At 34.6% G+C, this 25,920-nt stretch overlaps 1 protein-coding gene across 2 annotated transcripts in view; it reads right to left on the minus strand.

Moving 5' to 3' along the window:
- Window positions 1–6,527: 6,527 nt before the first annotated feature.
- Window positions 6,528–25,920, minus strand: part of NAMPT (nicotinamide phosphoribosyltransferase) — a 35,818-nt gene continuing 16,425 nt past the window's right edge. Inside the window, exons 5-11 of one of the 2 annotated variants that reach the window (XM_081101795.1) lie at window positions 23,332–23,490; window positions 22,660–22,796; window positions 18,230–18,455; window positions 16,174–16,293; window positions 11,569–11,709; window positions 10,228–10,362; window positions 6,528–7,846 (exon numbers count right to left, since the gene is read on the minus strand). In XM_081101795.1, the coding sequence (XP_080957921.1) occupies window positions 7,736–7,846; window positions 10,228–10,362; window positions 11,569–11,709; window positions 16,174–16,293; window positions 18,230–18,455; window positions 22,660–22,796; window positions 23,332–23,490 (1,029 nt within the window). In that variant the 3' untranslated portion in view covers window positions 6,528–7,735. The remainder of the gene's footprint in view (window positions 7,847–10,227; window positions 10,363–11,568; window positions 11,710–16,173; window positions 16,294–18,229; window positions 18,456–22,659; window positions 22,797–23,331; window positions 23,491–25,920) is intronic. The other variant, XM_081101796.1, reaches the window with a different exon arrangement.

Below are 25,920 nucleotides of genomic sequence, written 5' to 3' on the forward strand. Positions count from 1 at the left end.
ACAAGTGTGTTAGGCTGGGTTTTGGGGTTGCCAGATCAAAATGCACCTCAAACAAGCTCAAGAAGAAAAGGGAATTTATGGACTCATGTAACTGGAAAGTCCAGAGATTCAGCTGCTTCAGCTTGATTCAGAGATTACATTAATCACTTTCCTTCACAACCTAAGCCTCCTTTTCTCTAATTGGAAATAGGCTTCCTCTATGTGGCTCAGAGAGTGGCCACCAGTAGCCTGAGATTCACAAATCCATAGCCAAACACCTTAATAAAAAGACCTCTTTCCTCGTATCTGCATGTCAATTCCAGGAAATACTTCATTTATTATCTCCCACTTGGGTCCCACCTCACTGACACGATGGTGCACCATGATTAATAGCACCATCTAGACCCCATGGAATGGGGGAGAATCCTCCAGAGAAAATGTAGCATTGTGCTAGAACAAGGGTTGGCAAACTTTCCTGTAAAGGGTCTGATAGTAAATATATTAGGCTTTATGGCTACTTAAAATCACTGCTTCATATTCTTGGTCTTCTCCTACCAAGTCTTCTTAGTACCACACTGAGGAAAAAGTAGAATTAAAATTGAGCAGAAAAGGATGGTAGGGGCAAAGAAAAAGGGAAGAAAAATGGGTGAGGGTAAATTGGAACATTATTTCAGAAAGTATTTAAGGACATATTTTTTATTACAAAATAACAAAACAGAAGGAGTTCTAGAGATGTGAAGCTAGAAAAACCATCCTTTGCAAAAGTAAAATTCATTTCACTTAAATATGAGCAACAGGAAAAGACCATGGTCAAAGTTCATACAAAGTTTTGATAAGATAGAATAAGGAGCACAGTAACATTCTTTTAGACAGTGAAAGCACATGCTCACAAAGAAATGAAAACTGTAAAACCTATTATTTAAAATAAGCTAAAATGAAATAATAAAACCTATGAAAGAAGAACATAGAGAAACTCACAAATGAGGTGTCTGGAAAATAGAAATATTTGAAAATAAAGGTGACAAAACTACCTCAGACAAGAATTAGAAAATTTAAAAATCACTTCAGAAATGGTTACACCATATTGAATATAAGAGCAAATACTTTTAATTTATTTTTTAAATGATTAAAAGGAGGAAACTTTTGAAAATAAAAAAAGAAATGAAGAGACAGGATTTGAGAGGAAATAGATTTAAAGGATATTTAAGGAAGATCAAACATATGTATAATAGGAGTTCCTGAAAAAGAGAACCAATCCATTGAATAGAGCAAATCCTAAAAACTGTAATTCAAGAAAAACCTACCATAAAAATAGACCTCAAAAACTACATCTTGAAAGGATACAGTGTAAGGGAAAATGACTCAGAATAGACTACACTAAAACATTCTTGTAAAATTATTGGCATTTAAAAATAAAATGTTTTTTAATATTTTCATAAAAGGATCAAAAAACAGTTCTTAGAGAAAGGAAAATAAATTACATATTTTTTATAGCAATGGTTTATGCTAGGGGAGAAAACATGAATCAAAGACTCTAATCAATCTGACACAGTTATAAAGGCTTTAGGCAATTTTGAAGATGTATGAATTCAGGAAATATTACTTTGAAGATCTTTCCTGAGGAACCTACTAAAGAACTATTTTCAGACAGCAAAATGATTGGAGAGATTGACATAAAGCCTAGTAGTAAGTATTAAACATCTGGGGAACTAGATCTAGATCGAAGATTATAAAGGTACTAGAGGCCCGGTGCACAAAATTTGTGCACTTGGAGGGGGTGTCCCCTCAGCCCAGCCTGTGCCCTCTTGCAGTCTGGGAGCCCTCGGGGAATGTCAGACTGATGGCTTAGGCCTGCTCCCTGTGGGCCTAAGCCAGCAGTCAGACATCCTTATCGCTGCCACGGAGGCGGGAGAGGCTCCTGCCACCACTGCTGCACTCAGCAGCTGTGAACCTAGCTCAGGACTTCTGGCTGAGCAGCGTTCCTCCTGTGGGAGCACGCTGACCACCAAGGGGCAGCTCCTGCATTGAGTGCCTCCTGGTGTCAGTATGCATCATAGCAACGTTGTTCCACCATTTGATTAATTTGCATATTAGCCTTTTATTATATAGGATATGTGTAAGTATGGTGTGTGATGGCTGTGTGTTTTAATAGTGTAATAGAGTGCAACTATCAAAAACTGGGGGAAAATAGGATGAGTATATGAAAAACAGATTAAGCTTACTGATTGCCTTATAGGTATTACCTGGGAATAAAACAATATTATTTCAAATTAGATGCTGAAGGAGAAGGAAGGATGAGAGATAAGAGCTTACTAGCTAAATTTAATATTGCTCATGGTAGAAACTAATAACAGTAAAAAATGAGAGCCCTGGTGCATAGGATGACACTCCAACCATCTGAGCCACACTAGCCAGGCCAGGGTGGCAATGACTATTGGTATTGTTCCTAATTTGGTCTGCCCAGAGCTAAAACTTTCCTTGCATTGCCCTAGTGATGTGGGGATGGGTTTATTACTGATCACTGGTTCATCATCATTCTAAGGGTAGTACTTTGGGAAGAGGGGTGCTTTATAGCAGGAGGATTTTTTCATTTGTTTACCATGTCTTGTCAGGCCTTAAAAAAATTAAAGGTCAGAGTCCCCAAGTTTGGTAAATGTCCAGGACAAAAGCAGCTGCAGTGATTGGTTCTCACTTCAGAATCCCATTTTCACTTGGATTTTAACCTGGTAATTTCTTACTGTCCTGTTCAATACTTTTAAAATTTAATTTTTGTTTTCAGTAGGTAGGAACATGGTCAGAATTACCTAGCCTGCTTACATATCTAAAAATAGAAATCTTCTCATAAAAATACATAGACATTTTTTTTGTCAAAAGTTTGATACTGCTGGACTGCACAGAAGATTCCTGGAATTTCTTTAACCTTCTCACAGCACATGGTCAGATTTCTTAATTTTACTTCCTAAGTTTCCATTTCTCCATCTGTAAAAAATGCCATTTAAAATAGCCATCAATTTTGGAATCCTTATCAATGAATTCCATAGACCCTCTTGAGAGTTGAATTAAAATTATATTTATTTACGTTGCCTTATTTCAAAAACTGTTTAAGGCGATAAAAATCTTAAAATTCCCAAGAGTACCACTAGAAGCTCATTCAAATAGAGAGGGAAGAGCATTTGAAAGCATGAATTTGAATCTTCTCTGCAGTTACCTAGAGTTCTTTGTGGTCTGTGGAAATCGTTTTATTTGTAAATGAGAATTGATCTGTGAAGAGGGTACATAGCTTTAAGCAAATTCTCAGAGGTCTAAGACTGAAGGAAAGTTATGAACCACTGAACTACATACAAGGCAATCTTAGGCAAATAATTTGTCTTTCTACCTTAGTTTTCTAATCTATATTTTGAAGAAACAACCTTCATGAATTTATTGTAAGGATTTTTCAAAAAGATAATATGTGAACATACTTTGAAAGTTACCTATCTCTAAACACATTTAGTAAAATGTTCTACCCTTCTGAAATACTTATTAAAATGTTCAGGATATATTATAGAGGGTATCAAAACGTGTTTATCTTAAGGACATTTTATTAACAAACATTTGACTGTCTATTCTGAGCTGAATTCAGGGGACACAGATGAATAAAACACCATCCTTTGCTGCCTTATTTAGGACACAAACCCATGGGCGGTGAGTGCTGTTTTATAAATACACTCAGTACCTATAGAGGCCAGAGAAAGGGCATGTGGGGTGGGGATAGCAGAGTGAGCCTGCAGAATGCTTCTTGGAGGTGTCATCACAATGAGCTACCAAAGGCAGGCATTCTGGCTGAGGGGTCAGCATAAGCAAAGGCAGAGAAATGGAGAAAATGGTACAGTGTGTCTGTATGCATGTGTGTAGATGAGGCAGAGCAAGTCAGTGATGCTGGCACAGAAAATGAAGGACAAGACACGAGACTCTCTGTGTTGCATGGGCCAGATCAGGGAGGTTTGTGTAGGTTAGGCTGGATTCTGAACGTCAGCCAGTCGGCTAAAAGGAGGAGCACCAAATGCTTTAAGCAGGGCACTGAAAAAATGACTAGATTTTGCTACAATACTCCGGTAGCAGAGTGGGAGGGAGAGGGGGCTGAGGATAGGAAATCTACTTACTTTAAATATTGCTTCACAAAGAGATTAGCCTGAAATGGGGGCTGGAGAGAAGACAGGATATAACATTATTTAGTAGGTAAATCAGTAGAACTGTGAAGTTGATTACATGTGTGGGGTAATGGAGAGGGAAGTCTCACCTCAGCGGGTGGTCAACCCCTTCTCTCCCCACCCCCCCCAATGAGGCAGGCACACAGGAGGAATATGATGTTTGGATCTGTCGCATTTGAGTAGGTATCTGGATGGCAATGTATCGCAGACAGGTAGGGAAATTCAGAGGTCTGGGCTAGAGATCTGAATGGGTGGAGGCTTTAGTCGATAGGTGAGAGCCCCAGACCATTACCTAGTATCCTCATTTAAATGTTTCAAGGGTATCTTAAATCTTAATATAGGAATTGTGCTCTTTCTCTCCCCGCAAAGCTGGTCTCCTTCTAGTGTTCTCTCTCAGTAAGAGGCATTACCATTCATATACTAGTAGTTGCACAAAGTAAAATACAGGAGTCATCTTTGATACTTCTCCCTCTCATTCTCTAATTATTTGAACGGAAGGAATACCTTAAAAAGGCAAGTCTGGAAATATGCCATTATTGGAAGCACACAGTCAAGTTTAACATTTCACTAATAGAGCTAAACTTTATTTCCATGTTTATGAAATGTTTATCTATGACACTGAATACATATATTAGAATAGACTTAACATACAGCTTTGGAGAAAAACTGACATTCTCCACTGAATGGGTTAAAAAGGAATGTAAAACTACAAAATACTTGTTTAAGTGTTTAATTCTAAATTATGGCAAACAGAACAATAAATACCTTGCCATTTTTCCTTTTTCTAGTTTTTCAAATGATAAAATATTTTTTATAACAGTTTATTGCAATAAAGGAAATAAGGGGTAATCACGAAAACCACTTTAACTATATAGTACAAATAAAGAGACTTAATACAGAACACCTATCTCCTATTTAAAATACAAATACTTTATATTATGAATTGAGAGGGATTAACCAATGTCAGCTGCCCATCTAATGACTTAAGGAAAGCCATACATGCCACTTGCTTTTGTCTGTAACAGTTAGGCTGATTTAAAGGGCAACACAGCAGAGTTCTATCTGGTACCTATGCTAACCATTGTTATTCAGAGTGGTGTTTATTGATGGAAATTCAGGGTTAATCAGTTCCAAATGAGTAAGAGTGAACAGAATTAATCATCCCACCCCGCAATCTATGGCCATATCCAAATGTACAGATTTTAGCATTCTCTGAAAGTCTTAAAATTCCTCTAGGTACTCTGAAATTGCTGATATTCACAGTACAAAAAGAATATTGCCTTTAGTTCAATTCCAGTGTTTAAACAAATTAAATCAAACTTACAGGTGGTATCAGTTATTTGTAATATAGTTCTTTTAATTCTTTATAAGCCCCTTAGAGCACATTTTGTGAAAAGATGCGTTCTTTTTAATAATAATAATCTTTACTTAGATACATTTAAAAATCATCTTAAAATTATTTTCTACCAGAAATTACAGGATGAAAACTTTTACTGAAAGTGAATAAAACTTGCTTTAGAATCATCTGCAAAACCTATAATTTTAATGTTATAAAAGATGTTTAATAAAGGTAACTCACCGCTCATTAGATTATTTTAAGAAAATACTAATAAAATACTTTCTCATGTAATTGTTCAGGAAGAAAATTTATGGCTTTTCAATTTTTAAAATTTCACATTTAATCAGATTTTTAAATGAGAAAAGAAAGGACGAGAAACAAACTCCATTATCAACTTAACCTCCTACCTTCCCTGAAAGTCAACATTTCTCTTAAAATTGAAGGCACAGTCCTAAAGGGCCAGATAAACATTTCAGGTTTCTGGGCCATGTGGTCACTATTGCAACTACTCTTCTGCTGCTGTCTGGGAAGGCAGCCATAGACAAGATGTTATTTAACAACAACAAAAAAGCAGTCCAAATGTGGCCTGTGGGCTTTAGTTGTCAACCTCTTGCTGCCTTAAAAGAGCAGACCTAAATATAAACAAATCATCTACAAAACAAAAAAAACCCACCAAAACAAATGGTCGGTCTCCAGTCAGATGTGATGACTGACTCAGAGTCTGGCAGTTAATCACTCTAGAACAGTGGTTCTCAACCTTCCTAATGCTGCAACCCTTTAATACAGTTCCTCATGTTGTGGTGACCCCCAATTTCATTGTTACAAATTGAACATAATTAAAACATAGTGATTAATCACAAAAACAATATGTAATTATATGTGTGTTTTCTGGTGGTCTTAGGCGACCCCTGTGAAAGGGTCATTTGACCCCCAAAGGGGTCGCGACCCACAGGTTGAGAACCACTGCTCTAGAACATGTTGATGCTGAATACTTTGAATTTAGCCCATTTTCTTGTTTTGGTTAAGATTCTTCAATTTAAACTCATGTCATCATGCTTTTGACTGGGGATAATTCATCTTCGTTTAAGAACTTGCTGGAATATTATTTATTTAGGAATTCAGTTTAAAATAAATGATGTCCATACAATTTAATATTCAATTTAATTTTTAAAAAACTTAATGAAAATATAACAGAATCAAAAAGTTTAAAATAAGTACACTCACTACCCATTCCAGTATTAAGTCATATCAACTATAGAATAGGAAAAATAAATTCAGACGTGTAATTACTTTAAAATACACTACTTCCACTTTTGTCAATATTTCACATTTATGTATATATTCTATAGCGGAAGCAGAAATTCTTTCTAAAAACATTATCTCCTTAAAATCTTGAGGTGCATATTATAGCCACAGGCAATATCTGACATATAAAACTGCAGTACAGGCCTTTCAAATTTGGCATTTCACTGGTACAATACAATGACCAATATATATAATCACTGTACAGTGCCTAGACATTCCAGTAAGAACCATTATTTTCTTTAATGTAGAATGATTAATATATATTCTACAAGGGGCAGTGAGGTTAGTAATTCTATAGGGTGTGTCCGGACATAATTTTAAAATTGTACAATAACACAAACAACTTTGTTAAGGCCATGTTTTATTTGCTGATTAATGGACAAAAGGCAATGTAATTTATCTTCAAGTATTTTCTTGAAAGTCTGTGCTCATAAAAATCATGAAAAGTTGGAAAGACTGTTAAATCACTGAAACATTAAATATATCGTACACAATCTTGTTTGTACAAAAATACAAGTTAAATATAAACATAAAGCAATCATGACAACTTTATGCAAATCTGTTTTATGTGATCTTTAGTTATATATAAAAGTTTCTCAGTTCTGTTGAGAAAAGATCAATACCAGATTAAATTACTATCTATTGGCAAAGGGCCCTAAAAAGCTTACTTTAGCATTAATCTTTGATGTGGTCAAGTGCATTGCCTAATTAAAATCACCTAAACACTGGGGAGAAAAAAGAAAGGGCAGTATGTCCATAAACCAACAAATAATTTGGCTGTAATGTATCATAAAACAAAGAAACCCCACACATCTGTACAATGAACATTATGTATCACACACTCACCCACACCGGTGTATAGGTGCGTGCATGTACACGCACACACAGAGGCAAGGACACGCACCTAGTCATAAAACAAAGCCTAATGAGGTGCTACTTCCAGTTCAATATTCAGCTTTGCATTTTTTCTTACTTCATCAAATGAATAGCTTTTTGTCACCTTCCCATTCTTGAAGACAGTATGGAGAAGATCCTGCACAAATTTAACAATACTAAAGTTTAATGATTATACTCTCAAGCAAAATACTTAAGCCATGCTCATGAATTAGACTGACTAGTCAAATACAGAGATGTTGATGGTGTTCAATTATAAAATAATTTTATACACAAAGGATGCTGGTGGAGCAGTCAGACAGCAAGGCACTATCTAAAATGGCTATGTAGAAATATTTAACTTTTATGAACAGGAATGATCTAAATATTACATTCTTAAAAAAGTTGACCTTGAAGGATAAACCAAAACACTTAGTTGCCCCATTTTTTTTTTTTTTCAGGTGGAAGATGCATTGCCTAGAACGATGGCTGTTGATAATTACCATTGACAGTGCAACAAAGGAAACCTTCCCTTGTTCCTACCCAAGAAGCTCAACACCAGGTTAATAAATGCATAAGCCTGGAGTTTAATAAAAACAAAAACAATTATTTCTTAGCTAATGCACAGTGACTGATTTTTATTTTGTGTATATCCAAAAGTCACTGATACAAGTAACCTATTTGATACCGGCAAGTGTAGCAAAGACAGACTAAGAAATCAGTACTAAATTCCCTTTTGAGTTTGGGAAAGCCACTCCTGTCTCACTAAGGAATTATCTATCTCTAATTTCTCTTTTAAAAATCTGTAAGTAATCTACCATGCTTAACTTTTCCATTTATTCTTAAGATTGTGATACATAACATTATCTAATATTTTCATCATTATGTTTCAAATCACACTGCTCTAGTTGTATCTTTCATAAAGTTAAACAATCTATTAAAAAATGGTGGTTCTTATTCTTAAATCAAAATGCTTAATTTTAAGTTAATTACTACCTTAAATATTCTAGAATTCACATACTCTTAAAAATCAATGCCTTTTAAAAAATAAGTTATGATGATGCCTTTAAAACAATAAGTTATGACTGTCTACAGTAATTCAGCAAAGTCCTGGTAGCTATAAGAGTTAAGTGAAGGCTACTCAAAGGACAGTATTAACAGGCTATATAAAGGAATCTAATTCTAAAAGTTCGTTTAGAAACATATTTTTTTAATTAAAGGTAACAAAATGATTTTTCATTCTGGCTCAAAATCATAAAAGTAACAAGCAGAATATCAGATATGGTATAATGAATCTCAAGTACTAAATTAGTGTGCTTACATTTAATATAAACTTTTCTGTGAAAATATAAGTATTCATTAGTTTCCCTAAAAAAAAATGAATGTTTTTAATCCAGTGGGTTAAGAATTAGAAATTTTATAACTTTTGAGTTCACAAATTTAAATGTACTTTTGTATATTAAAGATCATATGGACTCCTTTAGCATAAGCATACTACACATTTTTCCTATTTGGTTGACCTGAATCAGAAAACTTGGTTAAGGCTAGGTTTCACCATTTATTCGTTATGTAATCTGAATCAGTCATGTAGTTTTCACATTTGACACTACTAAGATAACATAATTTGCCTTTTTAGCCCATGGAGTTGCCCTGAGAATCAAATGAGACTAAAAAAACCATCTAAATTGGATTCTATTATTTTTAAAAATGGGATTATCTTTAGCATGTTAGAATTTGGATAAAATAAAAGCCCTTCTTTTTTCTGTTAAAATGACCAAAGTTTAATATAATATAAATAGCTATGAGAAGTGTAATAATAATATCCTTTTTTTTTTTTTTGGTAGAAAATATATGAATAACAGCAAGGAAAAAGTCTTAACAGGAAGTATGTGTCTTCCCTTGGTCTCAGGAATCTGTTTCAACAAAGAAGGGTTTTCTTTCTACCCCTCTCTGGGCTGGGAAACAAATTTGACCCCACAGGAGGCACTTTACCATTTGGGCCAAAAATATGGAATGCTTCACGAATTTTCGTGTCATCCTTGCGCAGGGGCCATGCTTATCTTCTCTGTATCGTTCCAATTTTAGTATATGTGCTGCTGAAGCAAGCACATAATAATATCCTTAAAGTATTCTTAATACGCCTCTTCAGAAAAAATTGACTGCTAATTGACAGTAAGAGTAAGATAAAAAACACAGCTTGTTGAAGCTCAGCAGTAACTACCCTGCTAGTCACTATTTGGAAACACTTTTACTTTTTAAATGTTACAAAATATTTTACCCAATATGTACAAGTCTCATATTTATGATTTAGCCACTTTTTGTTTTTCGTCTTATTTCGGCAGGCTCAGTCAACTATTGTTTATTTTACAATAAAACTACTTTATCCTCCAAGAAAAAACTGTTCTGATAATTTAAAATTAAAATACAACATAAAAGCCTCCTTTCTTAATTAGGAGAGCCAAGCTACTACTGGTAAAAGGAAAACAGAAAAAAAAAGGGGGGGAGGGGCGCAAAATAAATCCAATCAGCATAGATACATACATGACCGTATTCCTCAAGGTCTCCTTTTCCTTCCTCAAGTGTAACAAAATTTCCTGCTGGTGTTTTATGTAAAGATAATCGACCTTTCTTGGACCTTTTGTTGGGATCAGCAACTGGGTCTTTGAAGACATTAACCTTGAATCCAAATTCAGAAAGAAAAAAGATTAATCGTTAGAAATGGTCATTCAATTCCTATTAAAAAGTAACCCTATATACATAATTTGCAAATAAATTTTAAGGCAATTTTTAGGTGTAATGAAACCAATCCACACCAGGCTTTTAGAAACATAATTCTAACCTGTTTTGGAGGACAGAGTGAGTTCTTTGTTAGGAAAAAAGCAAAATCCAAATCTTGACTATTTTTTCTTACCAATGCCGAATACCTAATACTCCTTTTGTAGGAAATATTTGATGTTAACATGTGATCCTTAAGGTATCTCCTTTTATATCACACCTTATCTTTATACTGATCTAAGTATAGCACAGACATGCTATTGAAAAACAAATCTACGTCAACTCAATTATATAATCTGTGGCTCCAGAACTAGGATTTTACTAAGTATGGCTTTCCTATTTCATAACCTTTGCATTTTGTTACTTTTTACTCTATTATATTGTTACTGTCAGAAGCAAAAATGATCTAGAGAACCTCAAGAGCAGAATGTTTGTTTCAGGATCAGAAAGGTAGGAGGCAAAACCTAAGAAGCAGATGGGTCAATCCCATAACTCTCCAAAGAAAGATGGAGGTAAATAAAGCAGGGGACCTAACCAGGTGTTCTTAGGAGAGTATTCTCCACCCTCACCCTTTGACCCACAGACTCTCAAGAGCTATGAAGCCTAAGGGCAGTGGCCGGCAAACTGTGGCTCGCAAGCCACAGTGTGGCCATGAAGTTTCAATCGCACTGTATGTGGTATTTTGTGGAAGAGCCACACTCAAGGGGCCACAGTTTGCCGACCACTGGCCTAGGGAGATTGTTGTTCAGTTGCCGAGCAGCCTGGGTTTCCCTATTCTAAGGCTACTAGAACATGATTCTGGTGTCACAACTCCAGTATCATACTCTACTTTCCTAAAATACTGTTTTGATAGTGTTTACATGCTTATCATTCATATACGATGGCTAGGTTAGCTGATGTTCCAGATCAAATACGGTCAACTTTTTGATTCAAAGTTATATACAGAAGCAGTGGAAAATGACTGACCTGCATTATCTTTTAATCTCTCATCTTATTTTTTCTATGCTTCAGGACCATTATTATCCTTTATTATTGCATTCAATAACTGCATTCTACCTAGATACATAAAGAAGGTACTAACACAGGAGTAAAAGTTAAAAGACATACCCCAAGGCCATTGGTTACAACATAGCTACATTTAAAGGAACAATTCAAGAGATCTCTTGTTAATTTTTGTAGCAAAGCTCCACCAGAACCAAAGGCAATATTTTCAATACTCCATTTTTTTTGCTTCATGCCTTCTACAACCTAGAATATTAAAAAATAAAAACAAAAACTAAGTAAACTGGAAAAGAAATGAGGTAATTTTCCTTGAGTCATATTGATGAATAAAGCATCCTAAAGTTGTATTATAACATAGTGAATGATGAAATTAAGAGTAGGCCTATACAAAACTATATCCCACATTTTCTTTTAAAAGCCCCAAATACCCCAAAAAGGACAAACTGAGGGATAAGTGTGGAAGGAATGGATTTCATTCATAGTCCCTGAATTTGTGTTGTTGTCATCATTGTAACTGTGGTTAGGGTTGGGGAAATGAGAGAAAAAACTGGCTATACATGCTATTGAAAAGGTTACTTGAGTAAACTTACCTGTCTCCTGTAGTTGTTGCCCAGATACCAGTAGCACAAGCAATGGGACCTAGACATTTGCCCCGAATTTCTACACTCTAGGAATGACTAATCACTCCTAATAAATCTCAATACATGTTATCACATGTCATAATGCATATCATATCTAATGGGGCATTTAAATAAAGCAACAGATATTGGTGGTAAAACAATATAAAATACTCTCTGCTACATATCATTCAGACATTGGCAGAGTTATTTTACTCTGGCTAGAACTCCAGTGCCCTAAGCAAAATTATGAATAGACTAGGCATTCATTTATCATTGGATCACTTTTGGCAGAATGATGATCTACAAGCCAGAGAGACCTGAATGAACATATAGTTCTGGCAGCTAAAGTAGTTTTTTCAAGTGACACATAATTTTAAAGTTCTATTAATTTATTAAGCTACATTATTATTGTCATTTATATTTCTTTTTCCCAAGTAGGATTTATTTACCTAGCATGTCTATTTGTAATAGAAGGGTGCAAGTGCAATTTAATTTTATGAGATGAGTCAAAAGGAAGTATTGGAAAATCTGGTTCCATTTTACTGAAATAGAACTTTCAGAAACGATTAGAAAACCATAAGCAAATTTAATAGTTTTATGTAAATCATAAATATAAATTTGCCATATTCCCCTCAAATACTAAGAGTCTTGACCTGACATCTATTATTTTCAACTCTGAATGATAAAAGTATATAAACGCCAAGGACCTTCAACTTTTAACAATCTCACATTTAAAAAGGCAGACTTTTTCCTTAAATCCCAACAATCAAATTCTATTGCTATATGTCAGGAATCACTATGAAAACATACACAATTTATTTTAAAGCGATTCCTTGGCTATACATAAACTCAGTCTCATGTCTATTATATCAGAACCCAACAGTATACTAAGGTTCTGGATTCAGATTTTTCATTGAAATAACTGAACAAAGTATAACTAAAACAATAATAAAATCCTTATAAAATAATACAAAATTAAGACATATTCCAAAAGAGTGGATTTCAATATGGGAGAAATGCAAAGAGTAGAAAAGAAACAGATAGATGGAGGATAAAGTGGTTTAGTTAAAAACGCATCACCCTAGCCAGTGAGCAGTGGTTAAAGCACTGGCCAGAGCACCCAAGAGTCTTGAGTTCCATTCCAGGTCAAGGGCATGTACCTGGGTTGCAGGTTCAATCCCTGGCATACGGGAGGCAACAAATCAATGTGTCTCTCTCACATTGATGTTTCTGTTTCTCTCTCCCTCTCCCTCCCTCCCTCCCACTCTCTAGAAAATCAATGGGAAAAATATCGAGTGAGGATTAACAAGAAAAAATAGAGAAAATTGTTTCAGACCTGTCACATGATTTTAGATATGCCTCAGAAGCGTAAGAATGAAGAAATGACAAAGAACAGTAATCACACAGTATGTGTATTTCTGGCCCAGTTACTTTAAGATATTCTTTCCATACAGCTGCACCAGAAGTTATAAAATTTAGAAAATTTGGAGTTAAAATTTAAGTGAATCATTCTGTTAAGAGTACAGGAAATTACAGAATTAGGGAAAAAATACTACTTAAAAATATTTACACATACAGTCAAGCAGAAGGAAATCTGACTAGACATAAACTGACAAAATTTAACTCTTAAGACACTACTCTTCATTTCCTATTTTATGCCCATGGTATTTAGATAAGAAGTTAATGTGCTCCTATCATTAAGATTTATATAAATCCTCTATTTAGTCTCTGGACCAAAGTTATGAAGGTCAAGGGAAATTTCCTAGAAAGGAAAAGGGTTCTAGGGAAAGAACAGTAGGATAGTTACAGTGAAAGAAAAGTGTTTCAACTATGTGGGACTTCATTTGCAAAGAAATCTTCTCCAATTTTAAGAATTTGGTATCATCTTAACATCATTAATGAACTACTCCAATAGAAAGGTCTCCACGATAATCAAGATGACTGAATAGCTAACTGAGATACAAACAGAGAAGACAATCTGTTTTGTCCAACACAGGAGAATTTTGCCTCTTTTTGTAAATAAGCAGATTGATTTTGGTACACACAAACTAGGACATGCTTAACATTGTAAACTTCATGGGGAAGACTGATGGTGAGTAACAGTACAGGAAGTGAGGCTGATAGTCAATAAAAGAAGCCAGTTGTTTGAAATTAAACAGATTTTTCATTTTGTCAAAATTAGGCATCTAATTTAGTACATATACAAAGCAAAACCACTAGATGGATTATTCTTTCTCTTTCTAAAAACTTATTTGACCCACCTCCAATATGAAGGAAGCAGCTGTCACCCTTAAGGTAAATCAACACGAGTACATTCGCATTACACAAACTTCATTCTCTGATCATTCTGTTCAAAGTTTCACCAATGCAAAAGAGTATTTGTCTCAATATCTGACTCCTTGTTCACAGTTAAAAAGGGCAAAGAAAGAAAAGCCAAGAGCTTCAGTTTTTTAAAGAAAGTCAAAATAACAAGTTGGATTGAACAAACCAACTTTAAGAGTTCACCACCAGAATAAGGACGGGCAGATATAAGCAGTGGGAAAAGCACAATACAATGGGGTTTCTGAAATTGGTACAGAACCCTGTCCATGTTTCTTCATCTGAAAGGGGAATAAAGAAGATATCTACTAAACTGCCTAAAATGCAGGAATTGGGTAATAGTTCTTAACTGATACTCAGATAAGAAACCTTTAATTCAGCTGAGCTAAGGAGACAACAGCAACTACATATGACAGCTGGGATTTCTATAATCCTCCTCCTCACTGAAAACTTTTCTTCCTTCTCTTTCACATGAAAGCTCCTAATGTCCCAACATCAAATGTCTCAGAGGAGTTTGGGGGAGTTTCCACTTTTCTTAGGCAAAGCAGTTTGGGAGAGTTGGTGGAAGAAACCTCATTTGTTATTCCAAGAAATCTATTTCAGATACCTCCTTTTGGAACATTAAATGCACATTACCACAGAAATACTGTTTTGTTATATTCAGTAGTTCTTACTTTTAAGTGAACCTTTGGAAAACTATAATTTGGGTACTGATCTCACTCTAACCACACACCAAACTCTTTCAAGCAGAAAAATCTTTGATAACTTGTGTTAGACAAGTGGATGCCAATGGAGATTGACATACATTAAAATGTCAGTGGCTACAATGGCAGACAGTCCACATTATGAAATTGGTGATATCCTTAACTTCTATGGAGTATATTTTATGAAATTATAGCTCTTTAGGAGCTTATTTGAGAATAAAAGAAGCAAAAGTTTTGATGTATGCGTTATGTTGCTAAATCTAACAAAAATAGTGATAACATTTAAGGCTTAATTTAGAAGAGCTAACAAACCATTTTATAATTTTGAAAAAGCACATATTAATACCATTTGGGTTTCACATTGTTAGAGTATGTGAAGCTCCATTCTATTAAAACTGGGACCTATATGAGCAGTGTTAAGACTTGTTTTAATACAAGAAACATTCCTTGACTGGCAATTTCTTGTTTCTTAATGATATTTTTCTTTTTTGTTAATCCTCACCTGAGGATATTTTTTCCATTGCTTTCAAAGAGTGAAAGGGAGATATGGGGGAAGAGAGAAAGAAACATTGGTGTGAGAGAAACACATGAATTGGTTGCCTCCCACATGTGCCCCAAGCGGAGGCATGGTGTGAACCTACAACCCAGGTACCTGCCCTTGACGGGGAATAGAACCTGTGACCTGCTTGAGGGCCGACACTCTAATCACTGAGCATACCAGCCAGAGCAGTGATATTTCTTTAGGTTCATCATCCAGGGTGGCCACTGAGGACTAGGAATATAAATGAGGTTTCATTGGTACTTTTATACCTTAACTAGTTAACTGCCATGACATTTTGAATTTAATTAAAAAAGGTCTGCCACTTGTGTCTGTAGATGCTGATGTCGTACAAATGGTTACTATTATTTATAAAATTTAAGCAATTAACAGAAAAGGCATACAGTATATATTATTAAAAACACTTATGAAAAGAATCACAATTGTGCTGAAATTATGTGTTTATCAAACTAATAAAAAGGAACTTAATTATTATTACCTTATTGGAACACTTAGTATAAACACGTACCTCTTGTAAGGTATTAATATCTACTCCATCCCCTTGAATAACTCGAAGATAAGGTGGCAGCAACTTGTAGCCCTTTGAGTTCTCAGTAATAGGAAATTTCTTACCTAAAATATCCAAAACCTGTATAGAAAAATACCCAACAAAAAAATAACTAAAAGTGAAAATGAAAAACAAGTGTAAAAGCTTTCCAAAGTTAAGGACTTTGCTTTGCTAGACAATCTTGAGAATATAATCAACTTACTTAAAAAATTTTATTAACACTATGCATAAACCTTCTAAAATTTAGTCTCAATTCCTTTTATGTTACAGACATAAAACACATTTTCTATCAAGTCATTTTATACAGTAAAGTGGCTCAAACCATAAGATTTTCCTTCTCTCAAATTATATAGATTCAGGAAAAGAACCTACCCCAAACATCTTAACATTAGGAGCTTAAAACAGTAAATACAAAAATAGTTTTAAAAGGTATATAAAACACCATTTATCATGATTATACTTTTGATTTTCATTTATTCTGCTTGTGCCCAATAGTTTTATTTGATTTAATTTTGACAAAACAAATATAAATCTATTTGAATTACAAAGTTCAGAGAAATATGGTATGCAGGCAAAGCTGGAAATGAAACTCATATAACCCAGTTTCCCTGAAGTTCCCCTCACTTAAAGATGACACCCATTTTTTAGGCCAAATTGCATAATATGTGAATCATACCACTCATTCATTAACTACTAAAAGTTTTATAGCAGCTGAAATACCTAAACATTGATTTAACTTTGAAAGCTTGGCCAGAGATTCAAAAGACCTATCAGAGAATTTTTCTCCACAACAATCATTCCCTTTTCCTAAATAAATTGATTTAAGATTCTAACAATGCATAGATTCCATATTGATGAGTTAGGTTATTTTTAAAACTAGGTCTACACATTTTTTTATTAGGTAACAGTTAAAACATGAAACCTGTTAAGTTTGCTAAAACCAGATCTGTAAATATTTCAGGCTAAGATAAGACTTTAAGATTGGCCCATTATTAATAGGATAGGAAAAGATTTCCTTGATTCTATATCCCCCTTTCTTAAGGGGTATTTTATTATCTAATTATTAGATGGGAAACTGTGGTAAAGTGAGAAGGTGACAATGGATACTTGGCTTATTTTACATGTTGTGTGACCCTGAGCAAGTTACTTTAACCTCTCTATCTAAATCTGTCTATAAAAAAAGAGAATGTAATATTTATCAGAGTTTTCATAGAGATTAAGTGACACAGCTTAAGTAAAGCATCTAACAAAGTATTTTTCTAGTAGGAGGGATCAAATAACCTGCTCTTAGTTAGTACTTTTCAAAGAAGGCAAACCAAGTCCTGAACACTAAACACAGACAATACTGCTATGTTGATGATCGAAGTATTTTTTAAAAAACACTACTTGAAAAGTATTTCTAATATTTTTTTTACCACCTCACCTTGCACATGTTTCTTTTGCACTAAGAATTTCAAAGTTATAGCAACAAACCATAAACTTGGTAACCAAATCACAGGATTCATTAAAATGGTAATGCTATCAATTTTGAAAGTAAGCAGAAAATATCAAGAGTACTTAATTGTTTATTTGACAATATATATAAATAACCCATAACTAAGGGTATCCTTTCTATGATTGTGTGACCTTGGGCAAATCTATTACTCTCTCTGGGCTGCAACTCTAAAGTAAGAGCTAAGATAACTCTGAAAATGGTATGTGTATAAATGTAATTAAAAGTAGTGTTGCCCTAACTGGTTTGGCTCAGTGGATAGAGCATCAGCCTGCGGATGCAAGGGTCCCAGGTTCGGTTCCGGTCAAGGGCATGTACCTTGGTTGCAGGCACGTACCCAGTAGGGAGTGTGCAGGAGGCAGCTGATCGATGTTTCTCTCTCATTGATGTTTCTAACTCTCTATCCCTCTCCCTTCCTCTCTGTAAAAAATCAATAAAATATATTTTTTAAAAAATAAAATAAAAGTAGTGGTGATGCAGCTGGTTGATAGTATTTTAATAATCAAGTTATGTATTAAAATTTACCTTTAATACAGTGTCAAGAGGATTTCCAGAATCAGGTCTGATTATTAGTGGTGCCTCTGAACTTCTTGATACTATTAAATGTCTTAGATCTTCACCCCATATTTTCTCACACGCATTATAAATGTCATAACTATCGCTGACCACAGATACAGGCACTGATGAAAACTGTGTTACTATATGTTCAAAAGCATCTTTTTCATGGTCTTTCCCCCAAGCTGTTATGGTACTAGAAAACAAAATGAAAATACAGATTTACTCAGGCAGACACATTACCTATTCCTGAATCATATCTCATGGTTACTATACTATATCATCAACACTGCAAAAAAAGTGAGTGATTTAGTTTAATGAATGCACACCAGAGGGTTAACTGAGTAGCTCAGCCAAACCACCCCTCTTATAATTTTTTTAAAGACTTAAAGTAATATCACTCCTCTCCAGTAATTATTTTAGCTTTCAAGTCCTATTGAACTTTTTTGGGGGCATTTAAACTTAGTGAATTATAAAGCACTTACTAAATGCACTTTATTTGTTATGTCAAGATGTTAGAAAGAATGAACACATGCTCCCACCATTTGTTAGGCAATGTAAACACTTGGCTCCCTCCTGTGAATTTTCAAAACCATGTACCAATAATAGTAGGCATATATTTTATCTTTTTCACCTTTCAAATTCTTATACTTAAAGGCAATTACTTAAACTATACTGTAGATACATATAGTCAACTAATTCTTTACCTGTTATGTCTTCAAATGGCTCCTAATTGTCATTTATTTCATTTATAGGTTCTCCACTAATTAACATATATCCAGGGAATAAGAATGTTAATATTTAGTTTGAGCAAAACATAATTTAGGTGGAAAATAAAGTGTGAGAGTTTCTATGAGTGACTTTTACAATGTCCTCAATAATGGTTCTTCTTATTCAATAGATTAATATTATATAATTTAAGAACCTGTTGGTTTCCTAATATGGGGTGGGCAAAAGTAGGTTAATAATAACAATAATAAATTGTTAAATAATAAATATAACAATAATTAATAAATAATACAAGGATAAACTGTTTTGAGTACTCGCAACTGTAAACCTACTTTTGTCCACTCCTGTATATAATTTTTAAAATTCTTGGAATGAATTTGAAAATTGCCATTTTCTCATGCCAAGCAATTTTTCTTCCCTAATTTTCTAGTCTTTGCCTCTACCCCATTTTTTGTAAGTAAAATAATGAAAAATAAGACAACTCATTCACTATAAAATCCCATGTAGGTAAACGTTTATCAAAACTTTTTGAAGGGTCATACGAATTTAGGTTGGAAATTGTCATTTTATTTTTACTTTTTTTCTAAAGGATTAGAGTAGCCAACTTTTCCCGTGCTGTCAATGGTATGCTGGGGATAGCAGAGTATATACAATTCAGGGTTAGAGAGACTACTCTTGTCTGAAATGGAAAGATAGTCTATTTATGTAGTGAACACTCTTCTAAACTATAAAGGCTACCAGTAGCTATGCTGCTAACTCTCTAACTCACTCAAGAAACTGCAGGCTATGGGAAAATTAGGACATGATGAAAAAAAGCCCCTTCTTCATATCAAGAATTACTACTGTCCCCTATATAAGAGAGACAATTAAAAGCAAAGAATACCAGTACTGGAGAGCTTAGTAACTGAATAAAAAATCCTAGTTAGAAGTCACTGCTTATGCAGTAATATTTTACCAGCATTGTATCAGTACAGTCATCTAACTCTGCTATTTGTGTTTATCATATCTAGTCAACGTAATTGTTTATTTTAAGCCTTTATTTGCTTTCCCTGTGGCATTTGAACTTGCCTGAAGCTTTCGTTCCCATGATTGCAATGACACCTCCCACATTTTGATTTTCCTATTTCTATGGCTTCTTTTCCATATCCCCCAGATGCTATGCTATCTCATTTCTTCAATCTGACCAAAGGCTCTGATCTGGGCACTGTCTCCCTTCATACACCTCCATGTGTGAAAAAAAACACCTCAAGCTTTTAAAAAATACCCTCTTGGTGAGGGTTTCCAAAGTACCCTAGCCCAAGTTTTGCTTCTGTACTCCAGATGCACTTGATTAGGTAGAAGATGAATATGTTCATCTCAACATACCACAGACTTTTCTTAGAGCATTCTCTATATAATCCAGTTGTTACAACCATTCTTCTTAGTATAATATTTAGTATATGGAGATCATAAATATTTATTCAGTGAATTCTACTCATGGCAATATTCCAATTTCCAGTATCAAATTAGATAACTTTCCAAAGTTTGAGGGAAAAGTTACATAACTGAATATTTCTAAATCCAGGTTCATATATTCTTTAAGAAAATATTTATAAGAATAATGGCGGTGCTATAAAATTTAGAGTTCTCTTATTTTAAAATTATTTTAGATGTTAGCTTATTTATTCTCAATGACTTTCTGATATTAAAGATGCAAAATTTTAGCTCCTCCTTTTATTTGGTTGGATGAACTGAAAAACAGAGAGGTAAATGCCTTGCCCAAGGCCACCCAAGGTGTCAGCTATAAAGTTCTATTCACTATACTATGCTGTTGTTTAAGACTTTTCTATTTAAGGACATCTGAAATACTCTTCTACATTAAAGAATCGAACACTTACAAATGTAGTAAGTATTATGTGACTTTAAAGTAAATGGATTTTTACCTTTTTATCATGAAAGCTCTAAAGAAGATACTATCTTTATTCTCATATTTATAATGCCACAAAACCACTAGTTAAGAGTCTAATAAATGGATACTAAATTAAGTTTTAAAAACTGTACATACATCTAAGTCTGAAATAAAAATACTTTAACCCTAAAACCATTATCTGTTGATAAATTTTCCCAGTTTCACTAGTCTTAAATGTGACATTCAATAAGGCCCTACTAATACAGCTATTCTCATAAATGTTAATTGAATCTACTCTCTACGTGGTCCCAATTCCAATCATTAAGTTCTGGCAATTTTATTTCCCAAGCCATTGCTCATGTTTAGCTGCATCTTTCCATTTATTTAGACACTTGATTTTGAACCTTGTCATCTCTCAAAACTACTGCAATAGCTTTACGATAGCCTCCTACCTTTTCGTTTCTCTTTTCCATAAAAGAAGAAAACCTGTTATCAAAATAATGTTTCTATAATAATTCTCTGACATCACTTCTTTGCTAAAAAACTTCAATGTCCACTTCCACTCGAAAATCTGAGGGCCTTCACTAACCTGTCTTCCCAGTTTACCCTATGTTCCCTACTGTTTCTATATTTTACCTGATTCCCTAAACACATTGTCTCCTCTTTCATTCTTGCTCTTTTAGGACAATGCCTGACACATGATGGGTAAGCAGTAAATATTCACTTAGAGAATGAGTGATCCCCATGACTGCCATTAAATGCTATCATTCCTTCAAAAAGTCAAGATTTCACATCCCATCTCTTTAAAACCTTTCTTGACCCTGCCAGTGGAATGCAATCCTTCCTTTCCTTCCCTTGCACCACTAGAGCACTTTAATTATGCCTCTTTAAAAACACTTAATCAACAGAGCTAAATGTTGCTAGTGTACTATTTTACCCTAAAGACAGTATTTTAACTTTCTATTCCTTATAGCACTCAGTAGATTGCCTTTATAACAATCTCACCTTTTGCATCATATAAAACAAGTGCTTAATAAATATCAACTATTTTTTTAAAAGCTCAGTTTATCCTAAACTTACTACTGGTTTTGGCACCCTGAACTATTCAAGTTTAAGTAGGACTTAAGAAACCACCTCAAAGAGTAAATACATTTCATTATAAGAACCAGAAATAAGGTTCGACCTGTTTTAAAAACAAGTTAACTCTAGGATCAGAGCAGCTGCTGCCTAGATTATAATTGCCTTCTAGTTCAACTTCAGATGGTTTAGTAAGATCACATAAGGAAGCATAAGAAGAATCTGAACTCTCTTCCTTTCATCAAAAGAGCTTACTAGCTCTTCTACAATTGAGGATACCGGCTCCAAATGACAATTTCCATGGCAAATATAGGTGGAGGTCATGTAGAGCAGGGAGAGGGGAAAAAGTGACCAGGTTTTACAGTGAGTAGAAGTGATACAATACATAAAATCCATCTGCATATGCAACAGAGCAGTTGAAAAAGTCCTTAAAAGAAACACACAACCCACCTACATGGCAATATAGCAGTTTAAAAAGCTCTTATATTGTTTCTATTAGAATGGTTAAAAGTTCTCTAGGTCCCTGATACTAGTCTTTACACAAAGTATCAATAATGAATTTGTATTGCTTTAGTTCATGAAGATTTACTGGAGTACATGACTTTGTAATTAAGCAGAACATCACTAAATTACAAATACAAGAGAGAAAACTTAGTAATTATAGAAAATAAATGTTTAGATAATAAAAGAATGAAAACAATTTTACCTGTGTTCTGCCGCTGGAATAGAATAGCCTGGAACAGGATCTTTCGTTCCATAGTATTTTTTAATTAAAGCAATTCCTGCTACTGTATCTGTTCCTTTGAAGTTAACTAAATGAGCAGACGCTCCTATGCCAGCAGTCTGGAAAATAAACCATGAACCAAAATCAAAAAAGAAGAAGACCCATACTTGACATAGCTCCCAAAGAATTACTGTCTTCCATTATTCTTAGAAAGGAATTTATTATCAGAGATAATAGTTATATGACAAACATTCAGTTTTTTTTTAGTACTTAAGGATTCAACTGTTACCTTCTCAAAGAGTATTTAATAGGACCTACCCCCATTTCCCATCACTCTTTTTCCTTACTCTGCCTAATGCTTCTCTGTGGCATTACCTGGCATCTGCTATATTTATTATGTCTGTCTGTCTATCAGTCCACCTACCCATCCATCTAATATATAAAGGATGGAAACATTATTTGAAGGCTATATTCCATGTACTTTGAACAGAGTCTAACATACAGTAGGTACTTAATCTGTTGACTAAATCTCTGGAACTTCAAAATGTTGCCTATGTAGAACCAACACTGATCCCATAACTTCCTAGAATGCTTATAATGGTAATCTATTGACAATCTACATTTTATTCAATGAGGTTCATTTCAGTTTCTTACCTCTTGGGAAGAGACGCCTCTGTAGCCAAAATCATGCAACTTGTATTCCAGACCAACTAAGTTACCAGATGTTTCTAATAAATATTTGGCCAATATTTTCTTCTGCTCTCTAGAATTTGTGGCCACAGTGATTGGATACCAGGACTGAACAAGAATAGTCTGCAGTAATAAAATTAACCACAAATATTAATACATAAAATATTGGGTTCTTTCTGAGGAAAATCCTAGCTTTCTCCAGAGGTATGTTCTGGACTTCCATACTACCGGAAATGCAATTTAGACATTTCAACTGTGTAACAGATTGCTAATATGAGCATTCCAGATACAGTGCATAGCTTGGCTCTCAAATCAGCAACACGAAGAGAAAGCACACCAGGCCCTTAACAGTTGAGAATGTCACATTTCTCTCCAAAGCTCCAAAGAAGCAAGTAATAGACTGTGATGAAGGACCAACTTTTAAAAAGATTTTCAATCTGTCATGGAGCAATTATTTATGAAATACACACACGCTTGAATGGTGGGGCAATTATCATAAAAGTTTCTAAATGCTTATCCTTAATTTCTGTATTTAATGTGAACCTGCATCAAGTAATTCATGGACCAGCACTGGTCCATGGACTATACCTTGAATAGTATGGGCCTAAGGTTATTCATTTACTCCTCTAGGTCGACTTGGATTTAATTTTTCCTTGGATCTAATATGACTATTGGTAGGTTATATATTTGAAATACTTTTGCGTAGCACTAGAGAATTTTATTCACTAAAGTTATGCTTTATGCCCTTGGCTTTTATCAAAAGTCAGTATAGAAGGCCACATGAAACATTTCTGCATATGATATAAAACTGTGAGGCCACCGTCTATTTTTAACTTATACCTATTATATAAATTCCCAAATGAGGACAAGGAAGAATTGCAAGGTTCCTAATTTTTTATAAGAACTGTACCTTGGTTTCTTTTTTTTCCTTGGCTGCCAGGAAACTCTTAAGTCTGATGCTTAATCATGGCAACCATATCAATTATTATGGCTTGGGAATTCATTCCTTCTCCATAATAGTATCATAATTTTCCATTTTTATTTTATAAACCAGAGAGTCTATTATTAGAAGCAGCCTCAAATCTGTTTTAGAAAGACCTAAGATGACAACAGTGTCTGAGCTCAATCAAAAAGCTATTTAACACGTTAAGCGCCAAGCCTGTTGTGTCTTCCTTTCCGTTTAGCCTGTGATATCCGATGCACTGATATGCTGGCGACATCAGTGACTGACATGGCACTTAATGTGTTAATGAAAAAAAAAAAGGCTATTTAATGAATAAAATTTTACAAAACTAGCTCTTATTGATACCAGTTAAGTGATCAATAAATAAAATAAATAAAAACAAACGATCATTTAACCTTGGACTTCCCCTTGGTCATCTAAATAGAAAAAACAAAAAACTGTAGCATTAGACTTCTATGACTGATTAATGTGGCCCCAAATCTTTGCAGCTCCTCTCAAGAGATGGGATCTGTTTCTTCATCCTTTGATTCTGGGCTGTCCTTTTAATTTGCTTTTAACCAACAGAGTATGGTTAAAAGCCATACTGTCTGACTTTCAAGGTACTGTTTCAAGAGGTTTAACAGCACTCATTCCCCTAGAGCAGGGGTGGGCAAACTTTTTGACTCGAGGGCCACAATGGGTTCTTAAACTGGACTGGAGGGCCGGAACAAAAGCATGGATGGAATGTTTGTGTGAACTAATATAAATTCAAAGTAAACATCATTACATAAAAGGGTACGGTCTTTTTTTTTTTTTTAGTTTTATTCATTTCAAACTGGCCGGATCCGGCCCGCGGGCCGTAGTTTGCCCACGGCTGCCCTAGATCCTTGAGACTACAATGTTGTGAAGGAGCCGCAGTTACTGAAGCTCAGCAGTCCCTGCTATCTCAATGAGGCCCTAGACATGGGAGTGAGCCATTTAGACTGCCCAGTCCTAGCTGAACCCTTAACTCAATACAGACACAAAAGTCCAAGAGAGAGCAGCAGAGAACCATCTAGTCAACCACAGAATCATGTGAATAGTTATTTTATTTTGTGGCAGTTTGTTAAGTAACATTAGAAAACTAATTTAAACTCTATAACCAATCACCTCTAATCTCTAACCACTCTTTTTGCTTCTCTGACTGACTTTTCATACCACTGGTTATCATTCTAAAGCAAAAGTTTTATTTAGGTTGTGTCATTCCTTAAAATCCTTTAACTACTGTCCATAGGGGAAACACATCAATTCATACAGAAATTGGGATTCCTATAATCTTGTCTTGTTGATCTCCTACTATATTTCCCACTGCAACGCTCCCCTTTGAGCTATTTGCCATTCTAAAAATACTGTGTCATTTCCTCAGCTCTCCCTCTCCCTTATTAAAGCTTATTTATTTTTTCTATTTCAGATTCCTTAGGTGGGATTACCTATTTTTCTGCTACCAATTTAGTATTCTTTCTTATGTTAGTGGTTAGTTAAGATGAATTGCTCCTCCCCCAAAGGCCCTTTACTTACTCTAATTTCTGTGCCCACCATTTTTTTGTACATAGCTGGTTACTCAATGTTCA

This window comes from Myotis nattereri (assembly GCF_964212035.1).
Source record: "Myotis nattereri genome assembly, chromosome: 11".
NCBI lineage: Eukaryota > Metazoa > Chordata > Mammalia > Chiroptera > Vespertilionidae > Myotis > Myotis nattereri.